The sequence below is a fragment of the Lates calcarifer genome, linkage group LG4 (genome assembly GCF_001640805.2).
Source record: "Lates calcarifer isolate ASB-BC8 linkage group LG4, TLL_Latcal_v3, whole genome shotgun sequence".
NCBI lineage: Eukaryota > Metazoa > Chordata > Actinopteri > Centropomidae > Lates > Lates calcarifer.
The window spans coordinates 12,008,275-12,035,121 of record NC_066836.1 but is presented as its reverse complement, the minus strand read 5'-3'; the positions used below and the strand labels follow the sequence as shown (position 1 = coordinate 12,035,121).

The 26,847-nt window shown below is 39.5% G+C and overlaps 1 protein-coding gene across 3 annotated transcripts; it reads right to left on the bottom strand.

The window, feature by feature from the left end:
* Positions 1–128: 128 nt before the first annotated feature.
* On the bottom strand, positions 129–20,427 carry LOC108883436 (oxysterol-binding protein-related protein 1). 3 transcript variants are annotated; one of them, XM_018676565.2, is made up of 29 exons: positions 20,283–20,425; positions 19,977–20,121; positions 19,803–19,888; positions 19,629–19,703; positions 19,286–19,397; positions 19,113–19,198; positions 18,503–18,647; positions 18,222–18,289; positions 17,332–17,376; positions 16,882–16,955; positions 16,405–16,468; positions 16,131–16,232; positions 15,909–16,034; positions 15,657–15,735; positions 15,242–15,348; positions 9,463–9,631; positions 7,507–7,699; positions 5,243–5,318; positions 4,346–4,480; positions 3,986–4,083; positions 3,706–3,888; positions 3,490–3,597; positions 3,085–3,174; positions 2,719–2,845; positions 2,505–2,621; positions 2,221–2,344; positions 2,045–2,135; positions 1,898–1,918; positions 129–1,560 (listed from the first exon to the last, which is right to left on the bottom strand). In XM_018676565.2, the coding sequence occupies exons 2-29, from the start codon at positions 20,098–20,100 to the stop codon at positions 1,458–1,460; spliced, it is 2,928 nt and encodes a 975-aa protein (XP_018532081.1). In that variant the 5' UTR covers positions 20,101–20,121; positions 20,283–20,425; the 3' UTR covers positions 129–1,457. The 3 variants fall into 3 exon arrangements, with proteins under 3 accessions (XP_018532081.1, XP_018532082.1, XP_050925959.1); XM_018676566.2 differs by lacking the exon at positions 1,898–1,918 and having other exon boundaries at positions 19,977–20,427; XM_051070002.1 differs by lacking the exons at positions 19,803–19,888; positions 19,977–20,121; positions 20,283–20,425 and having other exon boundaries at positions 19,286–19,492.
* Positions 20,428–26,847: the final 6,420 nt, after the last annotated feature.

Below are 26,847 nucleotides of genomic sequence, written 5' to 3'. Positions count from 1 at the left end.
TGCTGTTCGATAAGGTATCATGTTTAATTGGGACATCAAACTGAACATAACGTAACACATAAAAAGACATAATGGTAAATCACAAAATTAAGAGGCCAAAGACAAGTTTTGGTAGACAGAGCAGTGAGGTACAGTAAGGGCACAGGTCAATATGTCATAATTTTGTTATATTGAACACTTTCTTAAAATTAAAGCACAAAACCATGGATGTTCAATTAACATTAAGCTTTTATTTAGCAACAATAGAAATTCTGTTTCATTGATACCTAAAGAGTTGTAAAAGAAAAAACTAAAACTTATAGCAGCTATCCACAACATAAGAGAATGAATGTTCAGTGCTTGATTGTGAAGGAGATAAGGCTTGCATAGTTATAGTGATGCACATGCATTTATTGTTATGATTAGATTTCAATTAGATCAATGCACATAGCACAAGGAATATATTCAATTATACTTAACTATGGCAAGGCCTTTACACACACGCACACAAAAATCTATAAGTGCGGAGCCAGTGTCCCTGCTCTCGTATAGTTAGAAAAAAGTGCTACTGTGTCCACAGAATCAGGTAGACTTATGTGCAACGCTGTTAGTCTCTATACACATCTATACAGTACATAGTTTAGGGCTTAATAATATTTTAAACATTTATTTTATTGTCAAAGTCTTGCTGCTTCCGTACTGGCCACTGTTCTTGTCAGATATGGAAACATTTTACTCGCAGTGAAGAGGCTAGACACAGATTTACAATCAAGTAGTGGACATTGCAAACAAGCAATGACACAAATTTCAGACTCATCCAGTTCAACACTAATTATCTGCACCACTCTAGGGAGAGAAAACAAAAGCAAATGCACCAAAGTGGTCTATTTTAATACTTTGCACTGCATTACTGTATGTATGCACAAGTAGAATTGGTGTGCAATCAGTGGGTTCAGGACACATCATGCTTTCCAGCTTTTGTAGCTATTTTTTGTAGTGTTGCCTCCCATGTCTCTGCAATGAAGCTAACGAGTAAAATGTTTTCATAACCAGCAGGAACTATGGACAAACTACAAACAGTAAAACTGAGGTTGCTGTTCAAACACTCCATCTATCTAACATGAAATATTTCTAAAATACATTCTACTTTTTCCAGTACATGCCTATACCATATTCAAGTGGTCGAGAACCACAATAAATAAACGCAAAAGAGAGGTTTTGTGCTTTACTGTTCATACAGATCTACTGAAGAATATAAGCCTCTGGGTTAATTCAGTGTTTTACTGCCTTTTAAAAGACATGTTTTAAGTTTATTTTCTCAAATTGAGCCCAATTTCCTACCTTGTTCTATACCAGTTCAGTTACACTAATTCTTATGCTAGGCCCCTCAGCACAAACCCAAGTACAGCAGATTAAGTCCAAAGGTGCTAAAAGTAGATATCCCATGTGTGTGGTATCTGTGTGTGTGTTTCTACTTGTTAGTAGATGTCAGGCAGCTGAGTGTAGTTCCTGTCCCAGTAGCCTTTCGTGTAGAGCCAGTCCTGAGCTTTGTTATGAGGGTTGGGTCCTTGTTGAAACCACCTGCAGATTTAATAATGACATGATTGATTTAATATTAATACACCACCAACAGAAATTACAAGAAAAGACCAATCAAAAGAAAAGACCAGTTCATGGCAAGGTACCAATGTGTACAGCTGGAAAAAAGGTTAAACTAAATATCCAGTATCAGACACCAGTATCACCATGACTGCCAGTGTACTGATCAGTGCTTTCCATAAAAAACAACAACAACCCCCCCTCTCCACACACAGACACACACAGTTGCAGTTGTGCATTTTGTCCTGAGGAGGGTGCTGTAGTGCCACACTTCACACCCAAACAAACAACAGTCAAAAAGTAAAGCTTTGAACCAAACCTTGGACCAAGTGCAGCGTTCCTTCTCAAGTATAATAAAGGGGAAGGCATAGTGGATAACACAAGACAATAGGGAGGCATTTAGTAAAAACAGACCCACAATCAGCAAATGGACGACAACATTAAATGACATTTCTCGATGACTGACCTTGTTTTCCAATCCTCTGTTGATTTGGTGCGATTTTTCCGGGCCATCCTCTGTTTTTCCTCAAGTCTCTTCTTCTCTGCACTTGCCAAATCTAGGAGCCACAGATGCAGAAGTTTGAGCATGGAGTTTAGCTGCTGTGGCACAATGGGAACTCAAATCAAGGTCATACACTGTACCTATATCTCCATTCTCCATGGCGCGGATGTCAGGTCGGAGGCGGCTGTCTGTGAGAGGAATGACTCCCTCCATGCTTTTCTCCAGCTCATTTAGCTGCATGGCAAATGTGGAGAATGCATAGAACTGCCAGAGAGAGAGTAAAAATTACCAACTGCCATAGAAGGGAGTAAGGATGAGAAGCAACAAAATAACTACCTCCAGCTATTATGCCTGATTTTTCTTTTTATAATTTATAAACTGTTCTCCTTCTACCTCCCAACTCCCACCTCCTGTCCTCTCATACCTTGGCTGAGTTCTCTGGTCGGGGTGTTATCTTCCAGATGAGCTCGCTGCCTGGGATGACCTGGACTGTCTCAGCATCAGGTGGAGGCATCTCTTCTGGCTCCTCATCCACACTGCTCTGGGGCCATAGACACACACAATCCATATGTTTAAGTTTGAACCAAATGGAGTCAAGACATAGGTGATTTAGATTTTATTTTAAAATTTTTTTTTACCTGTTTACTACCCTTTTTATCATCTGAATTCTTTTTGTCAGACTTTTTGTGGGCATCGAAGGTAGCAGGGTCTACTGTGTACAAGCATTCAGTCCATTTGCCATATATTGCACAGAGCTTCTTTTTGCTGAAAACATATGAAGAATGAATATTGATTAAAACACAGCTTTAGATATGTGTCATCTGAGCATTGCTGTTCTGCCAATACTGATAATTTAAGCCCATGCTACATAAACCCTTAAGATACATTACGTAAGATAAAGTAATTAAAAATATAGTAATTTATGACAAATTCGCTCATTGCCTTCAGGCAATACTGAACATCAATAAATAATAAAATCACTGGTAATTCAACAAAGATGATACCTTTTATCTAGGATGTATCCCTCCACTTTATGGAGCTCTTTTCCAAAGAGGCCACAGGGCTTGAACGTCATGCTGCATCTCTCTCCAGTCCTGCCACAGAACGACAGACTGCTTACCAATTCTCTTTTACTATTCTCCTTCTGCGAGCTGAAGCTTTCAAACATTAATTATCCTGCTCACGCTCTTCTATTCTAATGGCAACTGTCCCAGTTCTGCTCCCATGATCAATAAGCTGAATCTCAAAGTAGATCAACACTGCACTGCAGAGCGCAGAGAAAAAGTTATTCATGCACCCAAGTCCCTGCGCAGGCAAATGCACCAGACAAACATGTATGGAGACACACACACACACACACAACATGACAAAGAGAAGAGGATTTTTTTTTTTTTTTTTTTTTTTTTTACTTGTGATTGATCACTTCCACATTGCCATACTGCTCAATCCAAAGCTGTCCTACAATGATGTTGTGGACACAACAGGTGGGGTTTGTCCAGGTGTAGGCTTCATTATATCTGCAGAGACAAAGCAACAAAAGGTAAAGTTGAACGTAATGTAAGATGATGCTACCTGAAAATGAATCAAATCAGACTCACAAAGCAGTCTTAGCCTCTTAGACTCACTTGGGGAGCTCCAGTGTGATGATTCCCTTGGGCTCTGCTTCTATGCTCTTTCCCCAAAACTTGAGTTTGGGGTAGATGGAGCCATGGAAGACAAAATCCTCCTTGAGGCCCTCAGCATGAAAGGCACTGACTGGAGGGTGATGGCTTACTTGCTCTGACACCCACCTAAAGCCCAAATCGTCTCTGATGGAGAACAAAGACATGGATGGTACTGCAGGAAAGTTCACTATAAAAGTAAATCTTCACCAAATACAAAACTTAAGGCTGTCTGCTGTCTTACCTGATGAGCTCAAAGGTCTCCCCCAGTAGTGGGTTGAAAGGCTTCCCAGTCCTCTCCCACTGTGATGCTACAGCTGACACAGCAAACGCTGCAACACACTACAGAGCATTGACTTATGATTAATTACAGGCAACTAATTCAATATTTGATTAAGATAGGAAATATAAATGACTAAGTCCCATAATAGCATGTTTTATTCAAAAAGACGCTGAAAGCTCAAAGTTTAATAATGACGAGGTACTTCACTCAGTTTAATTTGACTTGATTCATTTAAGTAATGACATATTATCTTGGAGATAAACAATTACACTTTTATCTCTGGTTTAATTTTGAAGAAAGTGAACATGGGCCTGGTGATACCTTCATCCTCTCAATAGAGTCTGTTGTGGCATTGGCCTGGTGGATGAGGTAGGTGTGCTCCATGTATTCTGTTATCCGCTGGAGGAAGCTCAGAGGCTCATTAAATATCACAGGCATGGCAATTTTTGACAACTCCTGAAAGTAGGTAAAAGAAACGGTGAGGGCACAGACCACTGCAATGAATCCACTCTTTGCAAAGCTTATATATGATGTTTGAATCAGTTAAATAATGTGTAAAATTCTTATATGTTTGAGCTATGCATGTGTGCACGCTTGGACTGTAAAGTTGGACTGTAACAGTGTCAAAGTGGTGTTGTCAATCAACACTGTTCTTTCTATTAATAACATTTAACTGTGATATCCGAGGCACAGTGAGGTCTCAGGAAAAATTTCCAGATTTTCCTAATGAAGTTACAGTTTAAAAAAAAAAAAAAAAAAAAAAAACAGTGAGAAAAGACAGGAGATGTCATTTTAATTTAACAACAATATGTCTGCACTCTGCAGTACACTTTAAGTATACAATAGTAGTGCATATCTAGCTGTTTGCCCACTGTATTGCATATGCACAGCTTATTATCCATATTCAATTGGGGAATACAGTATTAATAGACATTATTAAATGTAATTAAATTCAAACAGGGTCTGGAGTGATAACTAGGATCCCTTAGGACTTAAGAACACCAATACTAATGACTGAAACTCCTAATGATAAAAAGGTAATGAGGAAGCGCAAAACTGATTTATCACAATTACCTAACTTTTTTACCTGAGTTTAGTTTCTTCAATAAGACTACTTAAAAACAAAATCTCAAGTCAGCTTTCCATTTTCTCCAAACTGTAAATTAAAGTGCAACAAATTAAAGGTAAATCTGTTTACAGAGATCTTTCTGTTCTCACCATGCCGATGCATTTTTTCAGGATACTCCAGATGCTGACGTCATTCCTGGAGAACATGGGAGCCGGTAGAGACATTCTATGGGACAACAGCATAAAGACAGGGAGAAACACTTTCAACTTTGAGGGAGAATTAAGTTAATGAAGAGAATTTCAATCAGAGCCCATATCACATGCCATAATATCCATCTATGTGCAGATACAAAACATTTTAATCTTTATTAAATCATTAGATTAGTGCTGGCAAGCGTCGACTCCTCAGGGAATGGATTTTTTCACACTAAAAATGATACACTTTTCTATGTATGACACCAAACAAAAAACCTGCAAATACTGGGTAAATCACATATTAAGACCATTACTTACTACTGGCTACTGAGAGATTTTACTATTGAAAACCTGCAGAGCAGATAACATAGCTTGACCCACCATTTGGAAACAAAGTCATCCGACACCTGTAAGTTAATGAGCTTTCAGCTGGTCTGGTCAAGCCTCATTCAATATCCATGAATAGATGTACAACTGTGTGTGTGTTGGTTTTCAAGACTGGTTATAAGATGCACTACTTAAATAGTTCTTTTTGCGTATTAAGTTTGGCTCAGACTTCTTACATAATTAACTTTGCATATCATTTCAATTAATTAATGTCTGAACTTTTCCAGATTTCTGTCTTTGCTTTGACACTCACAGCCACTTTCCTACTCCCTCTATATCTTTAAATTAGCCACAATGAAGGCTTACTTTAGTCAAGCAGCAATGTTCATTGCCCAGTCTTGCTGACAACTGATTTACAGGTAAACTGGCTGGAGGCAGATGGTGGCCTTGTTTGGAAATGAGTGAATAGAGCAGAGGTAAACAGAGGTAGAGGGTTTGCTCCATACTATACTCCACACCAGCTTCTGCTCCAAAATATATTCTAGCATGGAGGATTTCTTTCATAAGACTGGAATATGATAAGGGTGGTTTCTATTTTCTAAAATAAACTATATCTACAACTGTATTTGTACATGTCTAAAGACTTGTGGGACCTGTCGTTTTATCAACAGCTGAATAAAGTCATCCCTTTTTTGCTGAGATGCTCACGTGTTACAAACAAACTTGACATATTCATCTTAGATTATGGTTGAAAATACTCTGCTTTTCAGAAATATATATAAAATAATTTTAAAGCAAAATTGCATTGTTATGCAGAGGCTACTGAAACACAAGGAACATAAGGAAATGAGATGAGACACATGAACATGCTTCATCAATACACTGCATACACTTCCTACAGCCACACTTAAGCTATGATCAGTCTTCAAATCATTTTAACATGTACAAAAATAATATATTTACACTACTGTATTCTTGTGGTTTTAAGTTAAAGACAGATTATTTGGATAATTGACTATTTTTATAGAATTTATGGTAGTGTGCTGTTACAGCAAGGTAAGAAGCAAAGCTGAGAGAAATGTTAAACTAGACTTCGGTCCATCTACAGGCAACTGGGGACAGACGTATCTTTGAATGACAGGAGTAATTCCAAATAAACAGACACCGCATAAATCTTTTATGGACAACACACACACACACACACACACACACACACACACACGCACGCACGCACGCACGCACGCACGCACGCACACAAACAACCATGCGTACACATATGCACTCAGAGCTAGTCAACCAGCCAGTCCCCTTTCCTCCAACTCCTACTCTGAGCCAGCAAATGCTAAATTATTCATGGATCACTTGTTGGATTAAGGAAGAGAGGCCAATGCAGAATCAGCATCCAGGGAAATGAAAGAGATTGTCAAATCTTCACGAAACAAAGCACCAAACACAGAGCGCTAAGTTGACTCTTCACTTGGAGAGCTGGATCTGTCAGGAAAAACACAACAGAGGCTATTCTCTGCGGAACAAAAAAACACCTGACAACAAAAACAGACCGGAGTGGAAAGCTGGTATCTCATTACACCAACACTGCCGTTTACTGGCCTATCAGCCAGCTGATGGAGGTCTGCAACCTGTCATCAGGCATGTATACTAACCTGTCACATGTACAAAATTAATTTAAGTCAGGTCAGCAATGTTAAGTTACATTTTACATTAAACCTGCTACCAGCTGTAATAATTATCTTAAACAAAGCCTTGCATATAATAAACAATGAACAGTTCGTCTGAAGAGCACTTCACATGGATGTCTTCGTATTTCTACCCATCTCAGTGGCATCGTTTAAGCCAGTAAACAAGCATGACATCATAACTGGAGCATGTCCCACCTGTGCTTCTTGACTCCATTGTACTGGGCTGGTTGGTTGCCATGGTTACCCTCCCCTGACATACCGGTAGGCCCCCTGAGCACACTGGGATGGCGGAGGCTGCTGAGAAGGGGGGTGTCTCTCCCCTCGTCCTCTTCACAGGAGTGACTGGCCACAGACAGGAAGCCGCTCACAGAGAGGTCCGACTCTGACTCTGTGGGATGATGACAGGGGGCAGATGCCAGGTCATGCCAAATGCTCTCCTGCACTCACTCACACTCTCTCACACACACACACACACACACACACACGCATGCAGGTTTGAGCAGCCAGCTCAGAGAGCTGCAGCTTCAACAGTAAACTGGCCGCAAATAATCACCTGTGCTCAAGTTCCTCTCCAACCTCAACCCCCCTCCCTCCCGACAGCCAAACCCCACCTGAGGATTGTGTTCCAATGAGAGGCCACACAGAGACTTCATTTCCTCCAACATTGTTTGCTCTGTGCTCGCTGTATGCCACTCCTCCCCTAGCCAGCACTGTCAGTGACATTACCGGTACTGTCATTAACACAAAGGGAGGAAGAATAGTGTGGTATTTGTACACTATAGAGGACTGTATATGCTAGTCTGAGTCATGACTGCTTATTGTAAGTATATGTATCTGTGTATTAAATTATGTGTGGACAGAAATAGCAGTTTCAGCCATAACAGCTGCATGGATATACCAGGATGTAGCAGATACTGCTGCACAGACATTTTATTTATAAAAAAAACAAAAAAAACAAAACATGATTGGGCTTTACACTCAGCTCAGTCTGTGATAATGAGCACAGTTTAGAGCCCTCTTTTGAGTATCTCTGGCCAGAAGATAACTCAGGGCTATCTATGAATAATGCAATGATTCCTGAAAAAGATTGCTCCATAGTGCACAGACATGCTGTAGAAGGAAGTCTGCTGTACATAATCACCATGGCGATGGCTTTTGGGTATATGGAGAAACAAACTTTGAGCAATTCCTTGTGCCACAGACCTGCTGCTGATGCAAATACTGTACATGGCTGACATTCAGTGAAGTAACCGTTGTCTAATTCCTCTCTGTTAAACAATGATTTGGATTGTACTTAGAAGAGAGAGAAAAAAAAAAAAAACAGGTCAGCCTAATTACTATCCCATTACCCTTGAGTATAAAAGAGGACATTCGCAATGTTGTCTGGGCAATCTCAGAGAGAGACAGAGTGCCAATAGTTTGAGTGTCACTGGGTACAACCACACACAAACACATGCACAGAGACACACACTACAGCTGTATTTCTTAACTGCAGTTATTATTGCGAAAGTGAGGCGACAACTGAAAACTGAAGCAAGATGTGCTGCTGGAGGCATTCGCTCTGACAAGTATGTAAATATGTAGCTGCCCTGTGGAGTCTTCTTGTTAAAACAAATACAGTTATGTTTACATTTAGTGTTACTCACCAAAAAACATTGTTTATCACTGAGGCCTGGCAAACAAGATGAATCTCTTCCTCAAAAAAGCTTTTCAATTTACTTTTGTGCATTATGTTTACATCCATGTTTGAAAACTTGCACTCCTCTTTCTCCCTGTCTTTGTTGGAACAGGACTGAAAACCACTGTCAACCAGAAGAACAGTGTGGAACCAGCAACAGCAATGTGTAGCACATTGCCAGTGTGCTTGTGCACAACAAAAACAAAATGGGGACCTACTTGTGAAAAAACATTGCTTTGTAGCTCTGCTACTGGTCTAAAACACCACAGGGCACCTTTAAGGAAAGTTCTGCAATGTCAGGAATGAGCACAACTTACTTCAAGTGCAAAATTAGTAAAAGAAATGCTCGAGACTTGTCAAACAAGATGAACCATACTTGATTGGTTTTGTGTAACCCCTGTGAGATACTCATTCTTAATTACATCACTGAATGATTACATACTGACCGAACACCTACAGTAAGGGCTGCTGACCTGATTCAGCGTCATAGAAGTCATCTTCGGTCAGAGTACTGAGGGTAGATGACCTCCTGCTCCTGCTCACAGACTGCTTAAGTTCGTGGTGCTCAGTTGCCAAAGTCTGCAAAGCCTCTGTCAGAGCTTTATTCTTCTCCACCTCCTGCTCTAACTTCAGGCTCCACACCTGCAAGAACAGGCCCACCGGATGGATTAAGAAACACACACACACACACACACACACACACACACACAGACACACACAGACACACACACCATAAACAAAGTGCAGTATAAGAAGGGAATATGCTCATGTATTTTGATCCAACATTTCTGATGCATGTGTACAGCATGGACAGTATAACTGGTAAATACGACTGATTGATGGTTTGATTGTCTTAGTGGTTCTGATGGCAGGTCATTGTTCTGTCCCTGCCCACGGATCTGGTTTCCTTCAGTCAGAACCAAACACCCCTGCTCTGAGAGCTCTGTAGCTCAGGACTAAGTGTCCCTTCAGAGCAACCTGAGCCAGGCCACTGTGGGACAAGCGAGATTAGTGTTTCCTATTGTCTACCATTGCTGTTGGGCGTCCTTTACTGACTGAACAGAAGACAGAGACTAAAAGAAAAAAGCCACAGTTGCTACCAAAAATGATAAAGAATAAGATATAGGCAAAAAATCAAATTTATCTTTTTAGAAATTTATCTTACAAGGACATTAGTAAACTTAATCTAGAAATTAAATGCCTTCCTAAGTAGCATAAATGGACAAAACAAAGAAAATAAAGTGCACTGACCATGAAAATAGAGCATAACCTCCACAGTTTAAAAAAACTCCCAGAGTCATCTTTGGCAAGGCAGAGAGAAACAGGAGCTTGTAAATCACACTGTAAATCTGAGACTGCAAACAAGGCCAATGTCTTCTATTAAAGACGAAAAGTTCAGCTTCATCTCCTCTACCCTCCAACTGAAATATTATCAGTCGTGGACACAACCATGCACAAAGAAACACCTGTTTACCAATCTGTTGATGTGTTCAGGTTGGGTTTTAATTTGTTGACCGTAACCAAGTGTATCTATGGCTCACAATTTCTCTCCAAGACTTGTGTCTATAACCATCAATGTTTCAGAGATCTCCATGGAGAATTTATGTGATCAATAAGGTCAGAAAATAATTTTTGTGAAATTCAAAAACATGATTCCAGTCAAGATTTTTGTGATGTGCGATACTGCCACTGAAGTAACATATGTGAAATATAAATCAATTAATTTAATACAAAATGTTAAAATTTTGAGAAAATATATAATAAATGGCCCTGACTGACTGTCCCATTGCAATCAGCAGCTCCAACTTTATTCAAAACAGTCTCAGATTCCTGTGTGATAGAGATGGACAAGGCAGGGAAAACACGAAGTGACAAATTCACTTATTTACTGATTACCTTTTTCTGATCAGCAAACTTCAAGGGTGCCAATCCAGCCATTTGTAATGAATATTGATCTGATTAGAACTGGAGCACCCCTAACACCAGCTACGGGTTTATTATGCACTTTTTGGAAATAATGTAGACCCGATTTCCTCTGTGCCCCAGACTTGACTCAGCAAAATTTTATTTAACATAAGCTTACAAAAGGTTAGGATGACTAATGTGCAACTGTATGCAGAGGCTAACTCTCTGACAGAGATGTAAAACCTCTTTGAGCAGAATACATACACATACATTCAATTTCTGTTCTAATCTGAACTGACGCATTTGTCACCTAACTACATATGACCCCATTTCTTCAAATACACACCTCTGATGTAACCAAAAACCCACGCTTAAGTTATCCATGATCAGTTTATACAGACTTTCATCCTTGTTACACTTGAAAAACAAACTGCATTAACAAGGACTCTGTGTTTCACCAAGATTCTTGCTGTAACTGTGATAGAAGCTGACAAGCAGCTTCTCTCACACAAAGAGGTTCAACAGACGTCTGGCACATACAGTCAAGGACAAACTTCACACTTTTTTTTTCCCCATCACACTTGCTATACTGTTATGTACAATCAGCCCCTTTAGGCTGTGTTCTGTGTAAAAAATAAGGATACAGTGTTTGCAGATATTCAGATTCTGTTAACTCTATATTTGAGAAACACAAAATCTCTATAGCTTCTCAGATTTCAAGATATGCTCCCTCTATACAATATAGGAAACCATATTTTAACATAGTCATATTTTAACAAGAGGAAATGATCATTTCAACTAAATCTAGTTGTTTTATTAAATCTGCATTATTCCTGTGTTGTGTATGTGACCTCTAATGTGCTCATGATTCAAGGACAGCAAAGGTTCATAGTGACTGATGGCTAATAAGAGCCATTAGACATATCAAATGTGTCCATAAAAAGACTGTCCCCGGAAGACCACACTTATTTCAACCCTCTTTTTAAATATACGGTGCAAAGTAAATGAGCTTGCTGTGTAGAAGCCTGCGTTAACACTCCCCGTCCCAGGCACTTGGCTTAAGAGCCCATCCTGGAGCAGAACACTTTGTTGTGTAACTATCCCAGCCAGCTCTTTCACTCTCACTGCATCCTCTCTCTCGCCTGAGCACAAACAGCGCTATTTTAAGCCCTGCTGAGGCTGTGTGCTGTAGCTGTTGCTGGAGCCTGGGAGGGATGCTTCTCCTTGGCCAACACCCCAAAGGGTAGTGCTTTTACTTTGTTCTAAAATTTGCTTTCTCTGCTGAAGGGGAAGCAAATCTCAGAGGGACATTTATCATACCTCTATACAGTATAGGGTTAGACATAGCTCTAACTAATTGTGACTGTATATCAAACTGCACATGAATCGATGACAGCTGGGAGCTAAGCAACTAAAAAATTATTTTACTTGAGCGTGACATGAGAACTGCCAAGAGATGTAGTAAGGAATTAGACAGAAACAGTCTCTGATACTTCTCCACACCTTGAGGTTTGAAAGATTAGGTTGAATGTACACTTCCTCATGCTATACAGGTTTCAGGTAACCTGAAAAAGGAAGAGGTCAGTGCAGGAACCAACAAGAAAATGTAGTCAGTGCCCTGTGAAGTCTCTTTCTCTCTCCTGGGTATGACATGACAGTCAGTAACCCATGTTAGGGTTTTAACTAAAGGTCAAACTGTACTTTGTGTTTTCTCCAATTCCCAAAGGGTTGAAAGCAGTCTACTTTCTTACACCATCTAGATGGAAATTTATGAATAACTGTGGGGAAAAAAAACTACACTGCATTTCTCCTGCCTTCAAAGAAATACAAACTGACAGATCTGCTTATCTGTGTGTCACCACTAAGTGGTTTCATGCTATAAGCTTCGATTTATTTTCTTGACAGGTGTGGCAACCTGCTGCTTGAGAAACACCATGAAAGGTTGGGGTTATAAATCTGTGTCACCTGAGTTACTGTCACAACCTCTAAGAGGGGTTCTGCCCAGGACTGACTAGTTGTAGCTCAATCTTCATTACAAGTTCCTTCTAAATGTCATGTAGTCTCCATCCCGTCATACCGTGCCCTGCATGTACTGTATAAATGTGGCATTCTCACTAGCATACTTTAGTTTTGCATCAGCAGCCAAAATGGGTCAAACTACATCTACTCTGCTGAAGGGCAATACTGTAATTGCTGCAAAACCCTGTGAGATATGAAACATGTCTCTCCACTACACATCACCCTTGACGTCAGAGCACAATTACAACAGCACGTGACTACATGTACTATAGAAAGCAAATGTGTGTAAGTAGCACCAACAGAGGCATCTGTGGCCGGATAATGGGAATGTGGGCTTAAAGTTAATACTGCCTAATACAGCCAATCTCAGCACTGTAGAAAATATAATCCAGTTAGTACATGAAGTAGCATAAGCTTAGCATGAGACCAGTGGATGTAACATGCTAGTTAAGACATTTTCTACTTATACTATCTGGTGGTCAGGAATTAATTCATTGCCTGTTGTTGTGACATTTCCGATGCTTCTTGGGTGAGGAGATTGAAACTGATGTCCTCAGCCTCCCTGTGACAACAATGGCAAGTTATTCCTTGTGACAGGACAGCAGCTGTTGCCAATTCATTCTAAGATAATGAGATTTGGTAATGCACACATCACTGTGTAAACATGCTACATATGGGTATTGCTGAGCAATATCATATTCAGCTGACATCTAAAGCCAAGTTTTATTTTATCTGATGCAACATTATTTCAGTTATCTTCACCTTATGCAAAAATAACACACAAGTCCTCAGTTGTCTCTCTCCATATGAAGATAATGTGAATGGTTTTACAATAACAGAACTCTAGTACATACTACATAATACTATACTCAACAACCAACCGACAGTCTCTTAATTGGCCATGAGAAAGAAAGTTTAAGACCAAGATATGATCCCTAAATTCTTAATGTAGGCACAGTACTGTGAAACACAGAGGAAGAACTGCTGCGTTAAAATGGTTGAACACACAATTATATCACACAGCTTAACTTAAAATATCACCATATCAAGTGAGTCCTCAGTGCAATTTAATCTGTCCTCACCACAGTCTTAGTTTGACTCAGAATTCATTACATTATAAGATGATCTCATTAAAAAGATGCAATGAGCAGCACTGCGTTCACTACCACTTCAAACAAACTAAATTTCACACACAAAATTAAATCCAGATGACTGACCTGCGTATGTGGATAAATAGCTCTCGTTTATGCCAATGCTTCGGACCAACCTTAAAATTAACGTCACACAAAAAACATCTCAATAAATCCAATTGGTGGCAAACTTCAGACACCTCACGCTAAGTCCTCCGGGACCAGCCCACTGCATACAAAGCCAGTTATTTGGCTGACGATGAAAAAAAAAACGATGAGAGGAAAGCAGAGAATATCATACAAGAACAACTGTTTTTATTTGTACCTATGCAGATGCTGGATGAAAGTGCAGTCACCGTCTCTTCTTTCTCCTGTGCTCGGATGCTCTGGCATGTGGAAGTGTGCCTGCGAGCGTGTATTTGCACTGTGTGAGGTTGAAAGCATGTATCGCCAGCTGAGCCTGTGAATATGCACGCGCTTGAGTTCCCTCGCTCAATGCACAGCCTTTCCCCAGAGCGGGAGTGTGTGGATCCAAGTCCAAGGCTGTGTGTGAGTGTGTGTGTGTGTGTGTCTGTCTTCACTGATCTGCAAGCTGAATGCAGACCTAAGCATAAAAACGGATCTTGCCTGTGTCCTTCCCGCAGACATGCCAGTGATTACACACTGTTCCACTGTTCCTCCCAAGGGCACAGTACAGTCACTAGGACAGGTGGACAGGGACACACATGCGTGCACGCACACAGACACACAAGCTTCCAACCTGATTGGTATAAAGGAAGCTAACGTAAGGGGGTGGGTCTTGAGGATTTTGTAATCATTCAATATAATTTTTTCAGCCAATAGGAGCTCAGCACGTGGGTGAGAGTATGGGAATCAATGGGATGAAGATTCATAGAGGCTCAGTGAGCTGCAGCTAATCTAAAAAGAAAACTATCTTTCAAAACAATTACATGAAGTACAGGACTGGAAAAAGATTCTGTTTCACTAGATTAAATTGAATGTTAGGCTTGTGTGTGTTTTGCATCACAAGGTGAAATGGTTTCACTTTCACAACAAACATTACATCAATATATTAGATTATCATAGCAAGGTTATTATGGTTTTGACTGCATATAAATATGGGATACAGGAGGAATGGTATAGTGGCAGACAATATGATTGGACTGTATTGTGTTTGCCTAAGAAGAAGTTTCCTTACCTCTTCTTGTTTTGACAACAGTTCAAGGCACAAATTGAGAGCAGCACAAGTTTCACTGGAGAGCTCACTGGTCTCTTTGGCTTTTAGTAGAAGAGGAGCAGCCAATGCTTTGAAAAAGAAAAAATAATGATATATCTGCAGGAGTACATAAACTTAAAATGTATACAATACCATAAACAATTACATTCATCACCATCATTTTATTTGTTTAATCTACTATATAAAATGTAAAAAAGGGGAAATTCCATCAGTATTCCAGAATCCACAATGACCTCTTCAAATTCCTTGTTTTGTTGCACCAACAGTTCAAAATCCAAAGATTTCAGCGCTACTAAAAGTATATTAATACAGTTAATGCAGTGTTGGATACTGCATTAGGTCTGCAGTGGTATCTGACAAAGAGTGGGACACCTACCAAAATTCTCCTCATTCTTCACCATGGATAGAAATATCGACACTTCACTCTCCAATTTCTGTTGGCAAGTACTGGCTGCCTGCAGGAGAACAGGACAGAGGCAATTAAAACAGAGGAACTCTCACAGCTCAGCAAAAAATCTGGCAACATGTGGATTTTTCAAATTATACATGGTTGACAAACAAAAGCACTGAATAACACTGCTTCCCCACATGATACTACACCTTTAAACATTTTTGAGCTTAATCTTACCTGAACTGCTTGTGTCAGGTTCTTCACTGCCACATCACCATCACCCTCACCATCACTGATAATCTCCTCTTGGGTGCAGTGACGAGTGCTATAGGATGAATGTGCCTCAAAAGCATCCAACCATTTCTAAGTGGGAAAATACAATTAACATTTACGTATTTGTTTACTAATGCAGATAACAGAATATATTAGCGACAGTGTAGTGGGTGAATCTCATCTCACTTTTCTTGTTGCCACTGAATTTGTCTTTGAGGGGACCTTAAAATAATGCACAGTGTCATCAAAGCACCTGAGCATGAAGAAGCAATGATCCCATGGTTTGACCTGGAATGACAAACACGAAATCACTTAAGGTCATGCTTGCTGCTGCACTGGGTGTCAAACATCATCATCTCATAAGTGCAATGTGATCACAAGCGCAACAGATAAGGTCTGAGCATCCTTGTGTAGTCATGAAGATTAATCAATTACAGTGAGCCTCTGACCCCTTGCTTACCATGCAGTAGGCTCGTGTTAGAGACTTACAGCCCTGTTTTCTGACACCAGCCAGTGCATCTGCCCTAGAAAAATAAAAACAGATGAAGGACCACACAGACACCAGACAAAGTGTATAAAACAGAACACAGCAGTAATCTACATACAGTAGAGATGCAGTCACTTTAAATTCCAGTTTTCACTGCATGCTTGGTAAACTACTACTGATCCCTTCATCTCCAACATGAATTGTTTGGAAGAAATGAGATTTTATTTCTGACACTGCAAGAGACAAGGCATTGTCTAGTTAAACCTGGCTCTTTACACAGAGCAGTAATGAAGGATGGAATAACAGAATAGGCTCTTGTATCACGGCTGACAACCTTTGTACATTATATACAATTTACTATACATGCACACTACATACTGTAATTAGCTATATTAGCTTATATTAACTACATGAGCTATAGATAAATGCATACAGATAAAGTTATCTTACTGTCTGGGATACCAGGAGAGAGTTCCATCCTCAATTACCACCCAGTGAGATCGCCATCCAAGGAACCGTGAACTCTGACAGAGACACATGAAATCACCAACAGCTAAACCATGTAGCAATAGTAAATGTATAAATAAATGCATGTGTGAATGTATAAATATATCATGTGCAGAAGGGGAGGACATATTCTTTATTTAAACTTTTATTACTGATCTAATTTTGTAGGATTAAAAATATACTTATAAAATCATAACAATTTAAGACATGAAATACAAAACACTGTATAATAAGAAATAAAAGGCTGCAAGTGACTTTTTATATATAACAATGATGATACTGTGTGTTGCCAACTAGGAAAAAAGTAAAGTCTATACCATCAAATGTGGTGGACTCTGAACAAAAATATTGTCTGACTTATTAAGAGAAGAGTACACTTCAGCATCTGGGTACCTTCCAAAGAGGGCCTTCAATCTTCTGCACCCCACTGTTCACATCCTTTGTGGGGGAAAAAAAAATAATTCTCAGTGTACAGAGTGTACAGACAGAACCTGATTGACAGTTTAGAAGTTTTTGGTGAGATCAGAAACACTCAGCTGAGTTATTTTATATTACACTGAAACCTGCATAGTTTCAGAGGTAAATATTTTTTTTATCTACTTTACAGCTTGATGCTTAGCCTTTCTCTGAAATTTCCACCATGACTATGCACTGCTCTGCATTGAAGCTATGCCAAGCTTATCAGACGTCCAAGCCAGAGCAAGGACTGCTGACTTGCAAGGCTTTTCCCCCTACAGTTGCCAGACCTCAAGTGAACATGTACAGAGAAAAGTGAAAAGAGAAAATGCAGAAATACAGCTGTGTGTACCTATATTTAACCCAGGTGCAGGATAAGCAAAGACCCCTTTTTCCTAAAAGAGAAAATGAAAATATCAAATGTGCAACTAAGATGCTGAACGCACCAAGCACTGACTGTCAGTACGAAAAATTGAGTTATTAATTCATGGAGTGCCCAAGATTGGAATGTCTAATCTTCTGGGAAACATAAACAAGGTCAGCAAAATTCACAGAAACCTGTTCATTAGATTTTTATTTTTCTTAGATAAATTCTAGCCTGCATGGTGGTGTTAGAGAAGAGGCGAGAGGATTGCCAAAACAATCAAATGAATAAATTAATCATCGCTTGTGGACCATGAATCAAATACCAAATTTAATTCTAATCTGATCTGAAGTTGGTGGCTCTTGCAGGAAAGTGCAAGTGCATTTACTCAACACATTTTGAAAAAGCACATCTGATAATTCAAAGGGAATGGAACATTTTAAAATTAGTTATCTGCCCTCACCTTGTCTTGATAGGCTGCTACAATGTGTTTCAGTTCATCACTACGGACCAGGTCCAGTGCTGTCTGCTCTGCAACATCATCGGCCATGCAAACAAATTATTAGACACATTAGACAACCTAGGAACAAAATTAAGAGAACATAATATTTATCATGTGTATGGATATTAACAGCTTTAAAAAGCAATTCTGATTCCAAAACAACGATCCTAAGCATTACTGAACTAATACAACTAAAACTTAGTCATGATAATAAGGGGTTGAACAAGATAATAATGATGTACCATTGCTGTTCTTGATACAAGGGCTGGCTCCACACTTGAGCAGCTTTATAATGCACTGCTTCTGCCCTCTGTAGGCTGCACAGTGTAAGGGTGTATTACCCACAGAATCCCTGCAGTGAAGATTTGGAGCATCCTTTCCACTGAGCTGAAGAAATAGAGGGTAGTTGAACCACTGACAACAGCTGGGCAAAGCATTGTGTATGTGATCAAAAACTATCCACTTCAAGTCAACACACTACACAGAGTAAAAGCCAAACATGGTCCTAATTCTCCACTGGTTTGCCAAAAAACAGCAGGTCATCAGGACAATTGGCACACATTATCTTGTGTGTGTGTCTCATATATCAACTTGTCATCCCTTAACTTTGACCTTTAAGACCCTCAACTATTACATTAAATGTGTATGACTTTTCCAACTGGAAAGTAGACAAATACAGCTATAGTTATGCAAATGGTGCTGGTTAACACGAGTAATGTGGAATATGGGGAAGAACACAAAGCCTGTTGTGGTTAATTGTTTGAATTATTAAGCTTTAACTGCTGTCAAATCAAAATGGCATATAGGCCTACAGATATTCTGCCAAGGTTCAACAAAAGGTCAGACGCTAACCAATTTAGACAGAGTTGAGATGTCCCCCTCTCTGGCTGCTTCCATGAGCTTCTCCTCCCGCCGCCTTGTCTCCCTCCTCTCTGCAGCTGTACAAACCAAGCACCATTTCAGAATAAGAGCAGCTGATCTACAATAATGAGAAGCCATCACCAAATATTCCCATCATGGCATACCCTCCAGCATTGTAATGATTTCATCATCCTCTGTGACATCCTTAGGGATTTGAGCCGTTCCATTGATTACGCTGGCACAGGCATCATACCGCAGCAGCAACAGAACAATCTCCTTAAGGGTCCAAAGTATATATGTATATATAAAAATCTGACTATAACTTCTCATCACTCAAAAGCTGCAGGAGAAAAGTAGATATTTGGTGGAATCTGCAAAAGTGAGCCCAACTAGCATTAGTTTGGCTAGAAAGGTACAGTATAACACAAGTTATAATGCAGACAGCATAGCACTCTTATTAGAGCATATGAGCTGGCAGGGAGGCAGTTCTATTTTTCCTTCTTTTACCTTTCTTCCGGTGTAGGCTGCTTGGTGTAGAGCCGTGTCTCCCATGTTATTCTGCAGATTCACATCAGCACCTGCCTGCAAATATGGTGCATATAGTAAATTTCTCTGGCAGCAAATGTATATGTGCTGAACATAATAATATACAGAGCATATATGAACATAATCAGCTCTCACCTTTAGTAACTCCTCCACAACACCTCTGTGTCCAAAGTAACAGGCCAGGTGGATGGGTGTCCACCCTGAACTGGCTTTAGATCTAGCTACAGTATCACAAAGGAAAATGAACAGTCTCTGAGATACCTGAAGCCATGCTAGCCGGGCGGGAAATGTCATATTTTCACTACGTACATCTGCAGTTGATATCGAGGGGATTGCTTTGGTCTATCCTCGACTGAAGGAGCCTCTGGACATGAGAGCTACTGCCTTCTTTAGCATAGAGGAGAAGCTGGTCTTCAAGTGTGTCTGCCTCCATTACCACTTGACCTCTCTTGGTCTAACAATAAAGATAAATCCCCGTTGAATATGGTGACGGGAGCTGATTTTAAAGGTCAACCGTCAACGCAACTTTCACAACCAGTGTGCGCCGGGGCAAATTTACCGACTAATTAGCTTATAAGTGTACGTTAGTGAATGAAATAACGTCTTCAGACTTACATGCAAGGATTTGCAACTCTTAATTCACTCAACTTTCACACACTTCGGTCTCGTTCAGCCAGAGAGTTGAGAGCATTTGTTTGAGAGACACAAAACTTCACTGCTGAAATTTGATGATTTCAATCAGCTGACAGCCGCTGGTGTCCGTCACGTGACCGGTAGTTGCTAAACGGGTTTTAGCAGGGGCGTAGCTAGGGTTCTAGCCTCCCTTCTAAATATACAGGCTACCTATGTATAGTGCGCCCTATTTATACCACTGAGAACAGGCTTATAGAAACACCTCTCTGTATGATGCAATTCAGTTCAAAAGTACTATAAATTACATCATCCAAAATGACTGTACAGTTCAATTAACACCTAAACAATACATTGCCCTGCCCTAACAGGTGCAACAAACCTAACACAGGGGGGATGGAGCTGTCAAGCCAGCGCAGAATAAACACACTAACACAGTCCTAATAAGAGCTCTAATCAGGCAACATGAGTGATAGAGTGAATCATATACCACATTAACAATAACAACAATGTAATTGGTCACACAAGAACACTGACCATTATCATTTCATATACACCTATCTCCCCTCCTTTGAAAACATTGTAGAATCATGTGCACCAGAACAGACACTTTAGAAACAAAATACTCTCTCCTGTCTTTACATATAGTAGACAGTATTTACAAATGGTGATTCCTATGAATCTTATTTATCTTGACTTTTCTGTGTTAATGAACCCCTGGCCAAATTACTCACCAGAGCCCAGTTCTTCATTTGTACACTAGATGGAAGCATTTGCTGCACCAGGTGATGTCTACATAGTTTACAGTTGTGTTTTCTAAACTGCTGCCAGAGAGACAGTTACAGTTTTTGGGAAAAACTGGTGTAGAAATCTACACATTGCAGCCATATTTTAACCCTCTACCCTTAACAGTACCTTACTTCTATTTTTAAGGTCATTCGTCCTAGATATTTTGGGCCCTATTATTCTATGTAAAAAAACTGAAGCTGCAGACATTCTTGAGGCACTGAAGGTCAGTTCTTCATGTGTGGCTTTGAAGGCCGTGCTTACTTCAAGTGATTAGGTCCCCTGAGGTATGTTCATATCTGACATGGATGATAATGGGAGGTCTTGCTGTAATAAAGGTACATGTGAAAGAGGACTTCAAAGATGAGTCACTGAGTTGCCTGTAGAAGACAGATGTCTTTTTGAAGGGTTATGTAAGAACTTTGATCACAGGAACGCTAATACACGGTAGATCAGAAGAAGGTAGATAGAAAAGATAAACACCTGGTGGAATAGGCTTGAATGCTGAAGTGACTAAATCACAAGCAGAAACAATGCCACAGGTACAGGCCATTTGAGTTTGAATAGCAACAGCAGCAAATTGCTACCTGTAAAATAAGTCTGTACATCAGTGATTTGTTATGTGAGTTTTTAAAGTGACAAGAGATGACTGACAGAGCCAGCATAGCTGTGCCTAAAGTGGAGTTGCATTCATCAGAATAACTGCAGAATTCATTGTCACAGGGAATTAAGGGTAACAAGTCTTGGAAATCATAACAATTATGCCAAACAAAGACAAGCTACTCAGACAAAAGAGGAAAAAACAAAAAAGTTATAACAAACAAATGTTTTCTGTACATCACACAGGGGTTTGACAAAGGCTGCTAACTTGCACGTACCTTCTTTATAGCAAAGTTTGTGATTATATTTTACAGCATTTACTTAAAAGAACCCACATTCATTACTAAAATGTAGATTTGATTATATGTTTTGCAATGAGCAAAAACAGCAATGTTTGGCCTCATTGGTTCATCATCATTATCTTTTCACAGTATTATGACTATTGAGCCAAAACACTGTTGCTGTCTATTAGAGCCAAAATGTGCTCAGTCTTAGCCCTCTCACCTTTTTACACAGACAAAACCATGTGTGCTACCCCGTGCTGGGGGGAAGAAAAAACCACCTCACAGCTTCCTTTTAATTTTCAGCCAGTGTACATATCTTCTCCTTGGTTGTAATTATTGGCGGACACTACATTCAGCTCTTGTGCTATTGATAGAAACAAGTAACTGTTTCCATCAGTTGAGAAATGAAATCATGGGTTAAAGGTGCTCTTTTCAAGGTGTTATGGTTGAGCTGATCATGATTTGCTTCACACTCCAGGGATGTTTGTATTGATCTTACATCTCCTCCCTACGCTGGGCCTAAACAAAACCATCTTAGTGCCTGGATTGAATCCAGGTTTTCCCTTTGTCCCTCAGAAAACACAAAGGCCTCTATATTTAATTTGTTAACATATATCAATCAGTGATTATTATTGGTGACACACTTAATTACAATAGATCGGAAGTTATGGAAACACCGCTGCAGACATTAATCAAAGCATATTCATCAAATCAGGTCCAGAGAGGGAAAGAAGCACACTGGGCTAGTTCTTGCTAATTAGCATGGCAATTATTGTAAGCTGTCACAGTTCTTAAGCAACGGGGTGGACTGTGTGCGCTCCAGAGCGTAATCCCTCACAAATTACAAGATAATGGAGGCAAAGAGAGGCCACTGCTTCAAAAGGAACCAAGAGATAGAATCCCCAGCAGGGACATTTTAGGGACAGGCAGAGAGAGAGACAGTGAATGAGAGAAAGGTAGGGGAAAAGAAGTACAGCATGTATTCCCTTCACACAGAGCTGTCTTAATAGAGGAGGCTTATTTAACTGCTTTGTAAAGCAATCAGCTCCAAAGGAAACTGGTCTGAAAAGTTATGCTTTTACCAACACATTATGATTTTTTTTTTCAAGTAGTAGTTTTAAAAACTATTGGAAGATAATAGCCAATATGATAAATCCCCTGTGAGTTCACTGTATTTCATGATGTGCAGCATGAGCACAGTGGATGGTTCAGCTAATAACCACAGATCAATAGTCCTTCTCCCTCCTTGAGTCCAACATGTGTCATGCTTACCTGTGGTGTGAAATACTCTATTAAAAGCTTGTTCTAACCAGGTTGTAATGCTTTTTTTGGTGTCTTAGAAGTCTTACAAGCTGAATTCTTTTCAAGCTGCAAGAAAAGATACTTGCCAAAAAAGCACTTTGCAGGAAAGCAATCTGCTGCAGCATACATCATTGTGCTGCCATTTTATGTTCAGCATGATGGGAAATATTGTATAACACTGATGATGTAGTTTTGTTGTGTCTCTCCCTTAAATGCCCTGTGCCCACACAGACATTTTATTCTTGCTATCTACACCCCTGTTCAGCCTGTGCTATTTCCTGTCCCTCACCCTGACTGCAGTTTAACAGGGTCAGACAACTGTCAATCAAGCACAACCTGAACATTCCCACAATGTCCTTATGCCTTCTCATCAGACATCAGGCCTTTAGTTTTAGGAAAGTAGTTTGTTATTTTCTGCCTTTTCTATGTTAAAGCTTTTAATATGGAAATGATCCCAGCTGCCACATTAATCACAAAAGTTTACAGAGCTTAATAAAGTCATTATCACTTGAGATATGCCTCTTCACCAGAGACATTCATTGTCTCTCTAAAATGGTCTCAGCTGCATTGTGTCTTGAACATGAACCCTGGTGGATCATCAGGTTGAGCAATTATTTTCACAGGGGTATTTTCAATAGCACTGATAGGTGTTCAGACAGTAAAGCATTAATATTCATATGAGGAAAACAATTCTAAAATAATTGCATTAGTACTGCCTTGATACTGAAGGAGAAATGTGACAACTTTAGCAAGGAACCTGAAGAAGAAACCTTATTCTTGAAGCAGTCTTCTAATACATCTTTATATCACAATAACAGAAGAATCTATTCAAAAGGGAGCAGCAGGTGTTACCAAAGCAAACATTTAAAATAAACCACTGGGTGCTGTAAGTATCATGACATCTGAAAGAGAAAGCTAAAAAGAAATACATAAAGGTATTGACAATTTTCTAAATTATACAAACAGCTCAGAAACATGTTAACTATAATTAATTTCTTCTGCCTTCACATGCCTTCTAGGTATTCAGCACCCAAGATTTTATTTTAATGCTTACATCATTCTTACAGTAATAATTGCAGCACAGTAATGTTTACAATGGTGACTGATGACTCAATAAATTCTGGTACGGGGGTGGGGTGCAGTTACATACGGATTAACCAGCTTGGAGCTTTTGAAAACCAGATGAAAAATTTAACACGTCAAAATACTGTCACCACGAGGCACACCCACAGCATTTCAATGAGCTTCTGTGGATCTGGAGCGTAAGGTAAATGCCAGCACCCTTCATCTTGCAGGCAGCTCTGCCAAACAGACTGTGAAGCAGCGAAGCCATCCAACTATGAGTTCAGCTCTCTCATTAATGATTAGCATTTATTATGTAAACTGAGATGTGATGTTAGGACTGAGACTACCGGGGGGGGGGGGGGGGGATATCTCTGTTATGTTCAAATGGCAATTATCTCATACCCAGCAGTACTGATGAAGCTCTGCGTGTTCAACAGTTGGAGAAGCTTTTCTCCACAAATTCTTATCCTGTTTCTCCAACATCATAGGTCTATTGCTATTTTGTAGTAAAATACAGTTTCGATTTTAGGGGGCATTGGACTGAGAGGAAACTTGGTAGGGATTGTGATGAAAATGGAAATTTCAAAATGCCATTCATTGCAGTTGGTTCACTTTTTGGTTGAATGTCCTTTGTTTGTCAGTAAACAGAGCCAAGTCACACTTAATCTGCACAATGAGATTGGGACTAAAAGCAATCTAAAATAATGTTTCTGTTTATGTGTTGATTTCAATTAACTCTAAAAATAAAAAATCAAGGCCGAGTCATTTCTTCATCACTAAAACACCTTCCATGCTCCATGCTAGATGTGCAGTATTACATTTTGAAAATCCAAGAGACTTGATGGGCCACATACTAAATCTGCATGACTTGTGACTTGTGATCCTGAACAAACTACACTCTTATAAGCTGTAGTAGTTCTCTGTTTTGTTGGGTTGTTAAGTTGGCTTTACTTTTGTCAGATAAATCTATTTCTAAACCTTAAAACCTAATCAATAATAGCTTGTTTTCCAAGTCTCGTATACAATTATGATAAAATGTAATGTGACATGCAACAATTTATGCCACTAATTTGTAAACTGAAGCATACTGTGTAATGATTAAGGCCCATAAAAGACCCCATAAAAGCCTTCACTGGGGTTTTTCAGGGAGAATTGAGATGTGTGTTGTACATGTTATCGTTAAATTTTAGCTGTGATTACTGTGGATAGACACACTGTTATAGTATGATAGCATCAGTACTCCAACCCAGCATCCAAACATAAACACTTGAGTACTAGAGCAATGGAGAGCTGCAGCAGGGCACGGTATAATCGGCAACACTAGAGCCTCTGTGTACCCTCTGTGACACTGCTTTGTTTCTGAGTGCCCTCCATATTCAGATGACTCACCGCACTTCTATTTCCAAATCCAACGACAGTGCACCTGCCAAATTGATTGCTTCCCTGACACACTTTCCTTGCATTTTGTTTAATATGCATGTGGTAGTTTAACATATTTTATTTAGGCAAAACAAAATTACATTAAAAGAAATACACCTTGGGCTTTCAAGATGCTGTTCCCACTATTTCAGTCTGTTACTACAAACACCTTAGTGCATGACCTTTAAAGGAATGATCTAATATTAATGCTGGGTTGAGCTTTACATTATGTATGACACTTTTAATTTAATTCTTGGGAGTAAAACATGTCCAGTCTGTTGAAGGCAAATCAAAAACTAAATGGACGCAAATGTCTTATCTAATATGAAAAGCTTTTTCATTTACAATTTGTGATTTGCACCTCATAATGGCAGACAGAAAAAAAACAACAAACTTTTCTATGAAAAGTGTCTCTGGAGCACAGCACTGGTTAAAACCTGTATGCATTAGTTTCCATGACAGCACATGCCAGTTTCCATGACATCTTGGTGCATTAGTTGCATATTCAAATAACTGACATTTGTAACTAATGGCTGTTACACTATCATTGGCCTTTTTCCATAGGCAGCCAGAAACTAGCCACATATGGAACTTACAGTTTGGCCCATGAAGGACAATTTTATGAATATCTGCAGTTATGATTCAACAGGGTTTGTGACCTTTCCAATATGAAAAGTTTTTCTGTTGTTTGTTATTATGTCAGTCATCCTTTTTCCAGTGAAAGGAGAGCAGTCATACTGTATGTGAGCTGACATTGTGTGTACTTGTTGTACCTTTTGTTTTTGTTATATTCATTGTAAAAAAAAATAAAATTACTTTATGTTGTTTTGCCAGCTGCCATCCTGACATACAAAACACGACAACAAATTGCCATTTTGTGACATTCCTCACATGGTAAAGCACTCAGTCCTTTTTCTCTTGTCAAAGCTGACACATTGGGGAGTGAAAATTGGGGCATATGATGACATAAATGAATTGAAGTAAATCTGCAAAAGCAGTTATGGACAAATTTCTAAGGAGCTGGTTTGGACACACATTTCACTTTAATTGAACTCATTGTGAGCAACACTGGTGAGGAGTCTGACTGAAGCTGC